This window comes from Durio zibethinus, chromosome 2 (genome assembly GCF_047325235.1).
Source record: "Durio zibethinus cultivar Kanyao isolate XHJ-2024 chromosome 2, ASM4732523v1, whole genome shotgun sequence".
Lineage (NCBI taxonomy): Eukaryota > Viridiplantae > Streptophyta > Magnoliopsida > Malvales > Malvaceae > Durio > Durio zibethinus.
Window position 1 is genome coordinate 37,487,554 of NC_143163.1, and position 11,958 is coordinate 37,499,511.

Here is an 11,958-nt window from a genome sequence, read left to right on the forward strand (position 1 = left end):
TCGCCATCCGCACCAAGAACCTGAATATAATTATGCGCCTTTCAAACGGGACCTCCGCAGTGAAGGCGCATGGCCTTGCCATTAGATGATTAGGATATTATATTTTCTCTGTCTCGAATTGATCGTAATATTCTTTTTGTCCTTTTTTTTATTTTTAAATGTTTTAAATTTATATATTATTTTTTAATATCTAAATTTTTTTTATATTTTAAAATTATATTTTATGATTTTTTTACTTTTAAATATTAAAAATAATGAAAATTTAATTTTATAAATTTTATAAATTTTAATATTTAATATATTAAAGTTAAATTTTTTAAAAAAATTTCGTGAAAATCAATATATATCAAATATTTTAAGACAAAAAATATATAATATACTTTTGCAAAAACTAAATTAATTAATATTTTTTACGAAATGCTGAACAAATCGACTCGTTAGAACCATAAAAATTTTAATAAAACGTAAAATCGTATACAATTAATATTCATACATTCTAATTCTTTCAAGTGAAAAAACTTTTGATTTTTTTTACTTTTAAAATAAATTATAATATTGATAAACTATTAATTTTAAATTGAAAATTTAATGTAAAATGTAAAAAATAAGAGTTAGTGTTTAAAAAAAAAAGTAAGCATAATTTTCTGACAATTCAAAAAGAATATGTGAATATTAATCATTTTAAAAATACCCAACTAAATTATTCAAATTTATAAAATTAAAAATTAAAAAAAACTATAAATGAGAAAAAAATAATAGTAGTAGATGTGAAATATAACAGAGGTGTGCAAGGGAGGCATGAAAGCAGTAAATGGCCTTTGGCCATGGAGAGGCAGTGTGGTGGCTCAGTGGCATTTAATGGGAAGATGCAAAGAGATTGAAAAAGAGAGAGGACTTTTGTATTAGCTTGGGCTCAATGGTGGAATTTTTTGCGATTTGCAAAGGGCCCACCTACAAAAGCTTTAAGATTTTACCAAATTTGTGGTACCACCCTAAAACCCCTAGCACTTAATTACTTCATTTCCATACAAAACCCTAACTTCCTTCCCATCATATAGATTTCCAAGGAAATTATTTTGTGTGTTTAACCAAAATTCTCATCATAAATTATCAACAAGAATTTTTAGTAAATGGAAAGTTTTGGCCTACGACTCACCCACCTAACCTTATTCCTTCCCTCGTTTGCTTCTCCATCCTCTTGGTCAACCATTCTCATCATATTTCCCTTACTTTTTGTGTATATCTCTAAGACCAAATGCTTGTTTTGGAAACACCAATTGTATAAATGAAAGTTAGTTGACAATTCATGTTAGAAGTCAATGATAAAACTTATTTTAGACAAATAAAACAATTTAATTTTTAAATTTTTTTTAATTTAACCTCAATCCATCAATCTTTATCTACTTAACTCACTTAAACCTTCTCAAATCCACAAGTTCTATAAATTTATCCCATATGCAGTATGCATACCATCTAATGCTCCATTGACAAGTTAAAATTTTAATTAAATCAAGTATGTGAAACAAAAATTTTGCAAAAATGTGATTTACAATATTAATTTCGAAGAGCAACTATTGGACTCACTTTTGATGGTTTTGATTATTTTTTCGATATTTGATTGAATTGTTTCTTTTTCACCTTTTCTTTCTCGTTTTTAACAAAAATTAAATGAGAGAAAAAGTTATTCCTTACTATTATATATGTAATATTCAAAATAGACAAAAAAAAAAAAAAAAAAGCTTCAATTGAAGTAGTGATTGCAAAAGTTCATTCTTTTCTCGTGCATGTGATATTCAAACCTTTTCAATGTTATTATTCCTCAACAAAGATAGATGTAAATTAAGCTTTGGTTATACCTCAACAATGGCAGAGTCATTGAGAATATTATTATTATTACATAGAATAAATTATATCACATCATTTTCTACAAATTCGAGGTCGTTTAATAGGGCTGTCATTACCACAGCGTGACAGCCCCGTGTTATATATAATAAATGCATTACACGAACAATTGTGATTTATGGCTTTATCCTCCATTTTTGTTTCCTTCTCTACAATTGACATATTTTCTTCTGGTCGGATTTAATTGACATTGATATTATTATGTCCTTGACAGACCAAAATTCGTATCATAATCAACATATTAAATTAGATCCAACTTTTTTTTTATTTGATTTTTTTGAGTGTTCATTTAATTCATAAAACAAAACAACCTTCTTAAAACCTTACTTGTATTTTATCTTTTAATAAGGGGTTTAAAATTTAAAATGATTATCCGATTCTGATCCTCAATAATTGCATTAAAAAAACAACAAATTAAATAAAGGAACCTGCATGCTAATTCCTCATCAAATTTGAGATGCTGGCTATATTTTATGCAGTACTTTATTAATATTACACTCTCTTTTGTTTCCGTATCGCAATAAGTTGATTAATTTTTTAAATTTAAAATTTAATTCATTTAATTCATATAATAATTTTTAAATAGTGGCATTCAACTGGTTTTTAAGGTTCAAATTTTAATATTTACAACTTTTTTTTTCAATTCTCAATTTCTTTTAAGTTTTTTTTTTCTTATCACTATATGAAAGTCTAACTTCATTTAAACACCATCACTTTCTTCTCTTTCCATAAATTTTTTATTTAAAACAATTGTCAAAAGGAAACAAATAGAAGTGTTTTTCTCGTAAAAATTCTGCTGCATATAATAAACATCCATTGATGCAGATGCAGATGCAGCTTCTGAGATATTCAATAGCTTTTTCCTTATGGGATTGCTATGGATATGTTATTTAAACACTAATAAAATTTTCATGCAGAACCTTTTAATTCATACATTTACTTTTATTATTTGTTGTCTGGCGAATTAGAAGTTTAGAATAATTCAGCATACTTAATGTCTTGATTCCTCAAAAACATGCTATGGAATCGAATGCATGATTAGAAAAAAAAAAAAAAAAAAAGCAATCCTTTCCGCCCATTTTTTTCTTTAACATTAATTTCATTTCAGAAAATTGACATGATTTTTATTTTTAAACGACAATCTTGCTCTCTGCCATTTCTATAAGATGAAAGTAATCGGAATCCCAAAAGAAAACGTGGGACGAAAACCTTCAAATTAAATTGATTAGGATATGAAGTTGCAATATTTTCTAAAACTTGATCATTAAGATATTTCATGGCATGCAACTTGTTTTGATTCCTTTGAAGAATATATATCTGGCCATGAAATCATCAACTAATGTGGTTGAAGATCAAGGTTATGAAATTATCATGGATTTTTAATTTATTTAATGAAAGAGGATAACAAAAAGAGATTCTAATTTAAGGGGATTTTCAGATAAATTGAATATTTTTTAATTTTTAACGGTGATTACATAAATTGAATTAAAGATTAAGGTTTAGGTTTAAGGGGAACATTTTCAGAGTAAGAAAAGATAAAAGAAAAGATAAATGCCAAATTAAAGCTGCTTTGTGAATTCGTAATAGGATTTAGAAAGTGAAGAGAGTAAACAAATTGAATGTAGCCAAGGGAAATGAAAAAATTATGAAGTTGGACAGTCGTAATTCGTTGCATTGAACCGTACAAAAAATTCTTGTAGCCAAGGGGAAAAGGAAAAGATTAAAACTTTAAAGACCAAATTCTCTTTCCTTCACTTTCTTTCTCTTTCTCTCTCTCTATCTCAATAGCATTTACAGCTTCCCCTCCATTAAATGCAATTGCACCCTCTCAATACGCTCTGCAATAACTCTTCGCTGCCACAATTTTCTCCATCTGTTCCCTTCTTTATCCTTCCCTTTCTCTCCTCTTCTCTTTATCTTTCCCCTTCTTTGATTCTCCATCTTCTTCTTCCTCTTCATCTTCTGCTTAACCCCAACATCTACACCTACTACTTCTTCTTTATATCTGTAACTTTCTTGCTTGACCCCAAAACCTTCTTCTTATACGTTTAAAGCTCAAACCCCAAACCGCCCTCTTTACCTCTTTCACAGCACCCTTTAGCAGTTTACTGGCAACGAGTTCTTTTAGCCGAAAACAGATCCCAAACTTCTCTTCTTCCTGGGACTTTTTTAGGGTTCTTCTTTATTGGGTCAAAATTTTCTTTTGCCAAAAAGTTTTGGGTACAGCATTTCACTCTCTTTTTCTCAACCTTTTCAACCTAAACTTCCATTTTTTCTTCTTTCTGTTGGATCTTACGTTTTTATTCTCAAATGATGCAGGCAAAGCTGAAGAGAGAAAGGGAAGAAGAATTTGGCTTTTTAGACAGACAGAGAAGGCATAGTTGGATTCTCCGTGATCTTCGTTGGAACGTATTTATAAATATTGGTTTTTATCTGTCAAGGACCGTATCAAATTTGTCAACCTTTTTATTTTATAGATTCTCGCTTGTTCATTGGCACGTAAGAATCAAATATTCTTCAAGGATAAATATACTATATATAAACCGAAGGAGAAAGACAGAACTTTTTTAGCTGCCGAAACAAAAGCCAGAATCAGCTTTGTCTCTACTTATATCAAAGATTCAAAAGCACACTCTTTAAGTAGCGTGAAGAAGTCCAAGAAGCTATCTGTATAAGAACAAACTTTGCATATAGGGCTTTTAGGATTCTGAAACATGCCAGCCGGAGTTATGATTCCGGCAAGAAACATGCCGTCGATGATCAGTGGGAACGGAACTGCTAGTGGTTTTGGAACATCCTCTGGACTTACCCTTGGTCAGGTTAGGACTTAACACTTCTCTCTTTCATCTACTCTCTGCCGTTTTAAATCTGTGTTTTCTAAGGGTTCCGGGGGTGATTTTTTTTATTCTTTTCAGTTTTCATTTTGTGAATTAATATCTTCAGATTTTTTTCCTTTTTTCTCATTCTATTACCTTAATAGGTTAATGGGTCTTTTCTCCTATTACCATTTCTTCCCATTACACTCTAAACTAACCAACATATCTTTCTCTCCTTTTCCACTGTTTGGAACTCAAGAAAATATGTTTTTGAAGTGATTTTGGTGTTAGCGTGGGTCTTATTTTGCTATTCGAAGCAAAATCCTTCTCGATATTTGAGAAACGCGTAAAGCCTTTTTTTCATCTGCGTAGAGACAGAGAAAAAACAAATACTCCTACAAATCTAGCTACACTGCTTCTTCCTATGAAGTCAAATTACTGGCATAACATGCTTTTGTCGCATGTAAATCTAGTCTACTTATCATAAATCCGTACACTCAAATATCAAATGGGTTTTTTTTTTTTTTCCCCTTTGCTTTTTGCCAGAAAGCATTTTCTTTTGTATTTTTTTATAGGAAGATGAGTTTTTTTATGGGGTTGTTTTTGAGTGGGAAAATTTTCCATTCTGTTTGTTGTTAGATTGAAAAACAATAAGCTTCGGAATCTTAAAGATCTGTAGATAATGTTCCAGCCTAACAATATGATGGAAGGTCAACTCCAACCTCTTGAGATGACTCAAAATACTTCTGAAAGTGAAATTGCTCGAATGAGAGATGAGGAATTCGACAGTACAACCAAATCCGGTAGCGAAAACCATGAAGGTGCCTCTGGGGATGATCAAGATCCTCGTCCCAACAAAAAGAAGCGTTACCATCGCCATACCCAGCATCAGATCCAAGAAATGGAGGCGTAAGCTAAAACCCTTTTAATTAAACGCATTTATTCAACATTTAACTCCTTTTTTTTGTTCCTTTTGTCTTTAAGCTTAAATCTTCGATAAATTTGTACCTTGTTAATAGATTTTTCAAAGAGTGTCCACATCCAGATGACAAACAAAGGAAGGAACTTGGGCGTGAGTTAGGGTTAGAACCATTGCAAGTGAAATTCTGGTTCCAAAACAAGCGTACCCAAATGAAGGTATACAACAAACGTTTCATTTGCCCTTAACATAAGCCTTTTGGCATGAATTTACCAATATTTAAGGACCTGAAAGAGCTCAATGGACCTTTGCAAACTCTGGGTCTTCCCTAATGGATATTCAACCGCGCTAGCTTAGCTCATTTGTATTTAAACGTCAATGCTTTTGTTCCACAGACCCAGCATGAGCGCCAGGAGAACACACAGCTCCGAACAGAGAACGAAAAGCTAAGGGCTGATAACATGAGGTACAGGGAAGCTCTGAGCACTGCTTCCTGCCCAAATTGTGGAGGTCCAACTGCTATAGGACAAATGTCCTTTGATGAACACCATCTCAGGCTTGAAAATGCTCGACTAAGAGAAGAGGTATAAATTGTATTTTTACAACGTTAATTGCTATTAGTTTATGTAGCTTTCTAAAGGATTCTATTATTAGTAATTTTTTTTTTAAAACCCCATGCAGATTGATCGTATATCAGCAATAGCTGCAAAGTATGTTGGCAAGCCATTGGTGAACTATCCTCTTCTTTCTTCTCCTATGGCTCCTAGACCACTTGATTTCGGTGCACAACCTGGCACTGGAGATATGTATGGCGCTGGGGATCTTCTTAGGTCGATCAGTGCACCCTCTGAGGCTGATAAGCCAATGATTATTGAGCTTGCGGTTGCAGCTATGGAGGAACTAGTTAGAATGGCTCAGATTTGTGAACCCTTATGGATGACCAGTCTTGATGGCACAACCTCAATGCTGAATGAAGAAGAGTACATTAGGACTTTTCCTAGAGGAATTGGGCCAAAACCGACTGGCTTCAAATGCGAAGCTTCAAGAGAAACTGCTGTTGTTATCATGAACCACATTAGCATTGTCGAGATTCTCATGGATGTGGTAAGCTTTTATAAAAATAACCATCTTCAATACCCTGAAATTAATTGGACAAGCCGGCAAGCACTAATTTTTTGGGGTTTGTGTTTTACAATTCAGCACCAGTGGTTAACTGTGTTTTCGGGAATAGTTTCTAAGGCTTCGACTTTAGATGTCCTGTCAACAGGGGTAGCGGGGAATTATAATGGAGCCCTCCAAGTGGTAATGTGGAATTCCATATTTTTCATATTTTATTTGATAAATTGTTTAAGTTCTACTTTATTCTATGTTGGTAGTTCTTATATTTTTGTGACATTTTCTGTGTTATTTAATTTCTCAGATGACAGCTGAATTTCAAGTTCCTTCGCCTCTTGTTCCCACTCGTGAGAGTTATTATGTAAGATATTGCAAACAGCATGCAGAGGGAACTTGGGCTGTGGTTGATGTTTCATTGGATGACTTACGCCCTTGTCCAACAGTGAGATGCCGAAGAAGGCCATCCGGATGCATAATTCAAGAAATGCCCAATGGGTACTCAAAGGTTAAACAACTATATTTTCAAATTATCATAGTGAAAGCAGTTCTTTCTCATTTGTTTTGTTCCAAACTTCGCCACTTTCCATTACAATCGTTCTTGCTCAATCAATGGCTTTATGCAATGTAGGTTACATGGATTGAGCATGTAGAAGTGGATGATAGAGGTGTTCACAATCTGTACAAGCAGCTGGTAAGCTCCGGCCATGCTTTCGGAGCAAGACGTTGGGTTGCTACTTTAGATCGACAGTGTGAGAGGCTTGCAAGTGTCATGGCTACTAACATTCCCACCGGTGATATTGGGGGTAATAATAACGTTGCAACAGTCCTCTTATAACTACAATATTTTGGTATAACTGCAATTAAGATTAGATTCTAGTTGCTAATATTCTCCTATACTGATGTTAAATTATTTTGATATTTGCTCAGTCATAACAAATCAAGATGGGAGAAAGAGTATGCTGAAGCTAGCTGAGCGAATGGCTATAAGTTTCTGCGCTGGAGTGAGTGCCTCTACTGCTCACACATGGACGACATTATCTGGAACTGGGGCTGATGATGTAAGGGTCATGACTAGAAAGAGTGTAGATGATCCTGGTAGACCTCCTGGAATTGTGCTAAGTGCTGCAACTTCCTTCTGGCTTCCTGTTTCACCAAAGAGGGTATTTGATTTCCTCAGAGATGAGAATTCTCGAAATGAGGTATAAATTCTTCTTCCTGCATGTTGCAGCATGATGAATTGATACAAATTAAAAAGGCAAAATTTTAACTCGATTAAATATTATATATTGCATTTTTTTTTCTGTTTCTTGATATTCTCCATTTATGTTAGGTAGTACGTAGAATATGGTAACTTTGGTTATTTTCCTAACCAAAGATGGTATAAAAATCAATTATGGAAATGTGTTGGACTCTATTATTAGCCTGTCAAATCAAGTTGGATGGTTGTTGAATTAATATTTTTGGTATCATAGATGAAAAAATGTGTAAGATGCCAGCCTTTTATGTATGGCAACTAACTATTTCAATTAGCTTCGTTTTTGTCAGCTGGCAACAATTCCATGAGCTCAATCTTATTGGTTAACCATAGATTTATTCTTGGCTTTAGGGGGAAAAACATTAGATCACTTGACACGACTTTATAGAAACAATTTTTAATACACAATAAACGACCACATATCCTTGTCCTTGGGACATGTCTTCCATGTAATAATGAATTTGACACACAATAAACGAGCGTAGAGATGTGTATTTGCAATTATAGCTGAGGCACGTCAAAATCTATCATCCCCATTCCTCTATCCCCTTGGATTAAAAATTCTGCGTGATTTCAACCTGTATTCAAAAAATGTCTAGTTTGTTGATGGTTGGAGGCGTTTTCATTTTTATTAATCTAGATTATGTAAATGCCTATAATGAGAAATCGAAATTTCTTTTAGAACTTTTTTAAAGTACTGGCAAGAAATTGAATTTGATCCTATAATTTTGTGTCTCCTAAATGCAGTGGGATATTCTTTCTAATGGTGGAGTTGTCCAAGAAATGGCACACATTGCGAATGGCCGGGATACAGGCAATTGTGTTTCACTACTTCGAGTAAATGTAAGTTGCAAATACCAAAGTGATTCTGTTGATTTAACCAGATTTTGAGGGTTTATTACTTAATTTATTAATCTTCATAATATGAAATAAATTTTTACAGAGTGCAAATTCAAGCCAGAGCAACATGTTGATTTTACAAGAGAGTTGCCTTGATCCAACAGCCTCTTTTGTAATCTATGCTCCTGTTGATATTGTTGCAATGAATGTAGTCCTAAATGGAGGGGACCCGGACTATGTTGCCCTTCTTCCCTCAGGTTTTGCTATTCTGCCCGATGGAACTACATCAAGTACTGGTGGCATTGCTGATGCCGGGTCTGGTGGATCTCTTCTGACTGTTGCATTTCAGATTTTGGTTGACTCTGTTCCTACCGCAAAACTTTCTCTTGGATCGGTTGCAACAGTTAACAATTTGATCGCGTGCACTGTTGAAAGGATAAAGGCTTCTCTGTCATGCGAGAATGCATGAACTGCCACAGCTTTAAATTGCTGCTAGCTAGGTATGTTGCCACAAACTTTTACAGATTTTACATCTTTTTTCTTGAGTTGGGAGGACGGGGTTTGAATCCTGAGTCGAAGATAAATACACTTATCATTGAGTCAAAGGCTCGAGTAATTTGCAATTAGTTTGAAAGCTGTTTCTTCATTCATTGAATCTTTTTATTCCTAAGCTTTTTTTTTTTTTGGGGGGGGGGGATAAATTGGAGATTACTTCATATATCTAGCTTTTTCGCTCATTGATTTCGAGATATTAATTATCTAACATTACAAGAATTTTGTTTGATGCAGTGATTAACAGAAGGAAAAAAGGGAAGGTAATTAAATTTAAGAACAATGGTGTTTGAGGAATTTTGGAATTACAGAAGATGGGGAGTAGTCAAGAGCGCACCTTACATGATCCTCTTTGATATGTTGACCTTTGTTTGGGAGCAAAGAAAATGAAGTTGCCTAAGCAAATTCATTCAAGAGTTAGAGGTTCGGGAATTGACTTCCCCAAGAAAAAAAAATTACCAAAGTGAATGGAAAGAACTTTATATAGACCTTTATTATAAAAGGGGGTTAAACTTTTATGTTTAGTGTTTTAGAGTTTTGTACAAGTAAAGGGATTTTAGTTCCCTTTTTTCCTTCTTCCCTTTGTTTGCTTGTGTTTCTCTAATGGTTGAAAAGCTCTCACACCTATGTTGCAAACTGCCCTTTTTAATTATTATTTCTTCATTTTAGCCATTTTAAGAGCTTTTTGAAATGGATATTGCTTTCTTATGCCTTTTAGATGGTCTGTTGTTCATTAATTCAGACAAACTTCATGATGTCCTCAGCCACATCAAACTTTCATCAAGTATATAATTCTTACTTGGTTAATTGGCAAACGGATTTGAAAATTGTCCATCAAACGTATTTTCTTCTACAATGTACTGTCTTGAATAAAAAGACTCAAGTGTTATTATTATATACATGCATCTCATGAATAGAAAGTGAAAAATATGATTGATTGAATAATAAAAGGTAATTGCATATTTTATACGAAAGAAAAGCTTTAAGTACTTAAAACTTTATTAGGATTTTGGTTTTTAAAGACTCAATTCCAAGTTCAAGCTATCATCAGCCTCATCTGCATATATATTATGGTCAATGATATGAATCAATTTGTATGGGTTTATACGTTTTATAGTTGTTGATCAATTAAATTTGTTCTGAATTGTTCATTCATTAAAGCGACATTAAAATATGAATGAAATTTATGGACATACATGTAATTAAAAAAAATCACGAAAGAAGATTCCTGATAACTTTCCCATTCAATATTTCCAACACATAAATGCAAAGATGGATTAGGATTTTGCCGTTGTCTGCCTTCTCAGAAAAGGAACACCATTGGTGTATTATTCCTTTTCTCCATAAAGAGAACTCTCTCAAATATTAATTACATGTTTTTCCATTTCGTTCTGCACCGTTCATTAATTCCCCTTATGGTTATTAAAGTGTTGTAAGGTTCTGCAGACATTTTCAACAATCAATACATCTTTATAAGTCCCATTGTTTTGTCCTATGTATGAATGCCAGAAACACCATTATTTTTGCATTGTACTTTTTCTTATATTTAATGACCATTCTTAATCTTAAATGCACATCCTTCAACTGGAAAATTAAAAGACTAAATCTGAGTATAACTGAAAATTTTCTTGTTACCATATTTTAAAAATCAACTTTCTTTTTCACTAGAAAAGTGGAAATGAAACTGATGAGAAATTCACTTAAATTACCTGAAATGATATTCATATAGGGTAATATACAATCCAAAGGTTTTTGTTCAACATATCTGTTTTAAAAAAAAAAAAAAAAAAAAACAACCGTAGCAACTTTGATTTATTTCATCTTTAACAACAATTGTGTGAAATCTGAACATTTGATTCTGTAATTGATACATGATTTTCTATTTAAAAGAGCAGGATGACCTTTCTTTTCTTTTTCTTTTTTTTCTAATTTTACCAATGTATAGATGAAATTGGAAGAAAAAAAACACATGCAGAGCAGGAATAAATAATGGGGGCTGTGGCTGAAGAGAAATTAAGAAAAAAAAGACGGTGGATGGCCGGGGCAGGGGACAACATAATTTATTAGTTGTTGGTGAAAGGGCTTCCTATAATTAATTAGATCCGAATTTACTATGGTGTTGTCCTAGTAGACAAGAAAAGGAAATTCCATAAGATTGTCGACCATTCAATGCTCTACATTTTTATAGATAAAAAAACTGAATCAACTTTTCAATTTAGCAGCAAAATTTTATGATTGCCAAAGCAATTGTTTCAGGATGTTTCAACGTTCAATTTTTCTAGGAGCACTTTATGAATAGAATTTTCAAAACATCTGAGGAAGTATGTTCTTAAAATCATCGATCTCATATTTTACATCCAAAACCAGAAAAAAGATTTTTAAGGTATAGTATTTTTTTTTTTTTTGCAAGGGTTTCCAAATCACTCTTATGATTCATCCTGGGGGGAAATTAATAATCAATTAAGGATCGTTTTACCTATAGAGAAATGGCTTATGATTACAATTTATAGCTTATTTATGGAAACCCAATGCATTAATTAGCACATATCAGGCAATCA

At 32.9% G+C, this 11,958-nt stretch overlaps 1 protein-coding gene across 3 annotated transcripts; it reads left to right on the top strand.

Moving 5' to 3' along the window:
* Window positions 1–3,742: 3,742 nt before the first annotated feature.
* On the top strand, window positions 3,743–10,095 carry LOC111318185 (homeobox-leucine zipper protein HDG2-like). Of its 3 annotated transcripts, none has more exons than XM_022920897.2 (13): window positions 3,743–4,122; window positions 4,222–4,721; window positions 5,358–5,627; window positions 5,738–5,855; window positions 6,033–6,221; window positions 6,319–6,741; window positions 6,838–6,939; window positions 7,058–7,258; window positions 7,382–7,556; window positions 7,681–7,952; window positions 8,756–8,851; window positions 8,952–9,348; window positions 9,638–10,095. In XM_022920897.2, the coding sequence occupies exons 3-12, from the start codon at window positions 5,401–5,403 to the stop codon at window positions 9,315–9,317; spliced, it is 2,169 nt and encodes a 722-aa protein (XP_022776632.1). In that variant the 5' UTR covers window positions 3,743–4,122; window positions 4,222–4,721; window positions 5,358–5,400; the 3' UTR covers window positions 9,318–9,348; window positions 9,638–10,095. The 3 variants fall into 3 exon arrangements, with proteins under 3 accessions (XP_022776632.1, XP_022776631.1, XP_022776629.1); XM_022920896.2 differs by having other exon boundaries at window positions 5,410–5,627; XM_022920894.2 differs by having other exon boundaries at window positions 3,778–4,122; window positions 5,398–5,627.
* The last annotated feature ends 1,863 nt before the right edge of the window (window positions 10,096–11,958 follow it).

Coding starts and splice junctions, on each gene's coding strand:
- LOC111318185 (XM_022920894.2), top strand. CDS start 4,617: ATGCCAGCCGGAGTTATGATTCCGGCAAGAAACATGCCGTCGATGATC. Junction 4,722..5,397: donor CTGGACTTACCCTTGGTCAG/GTTAGGACTTAA, acceptor AAAGATCTGTAG/ATAATGTTCCAGCCTAACAA. Junction 7,557..7,680: donor TCCCACCGGTGATATTGGGG/GTAATAATAACG, acceptor ATATTTGCTCAG/TCATAACAAATCAAGATGGG.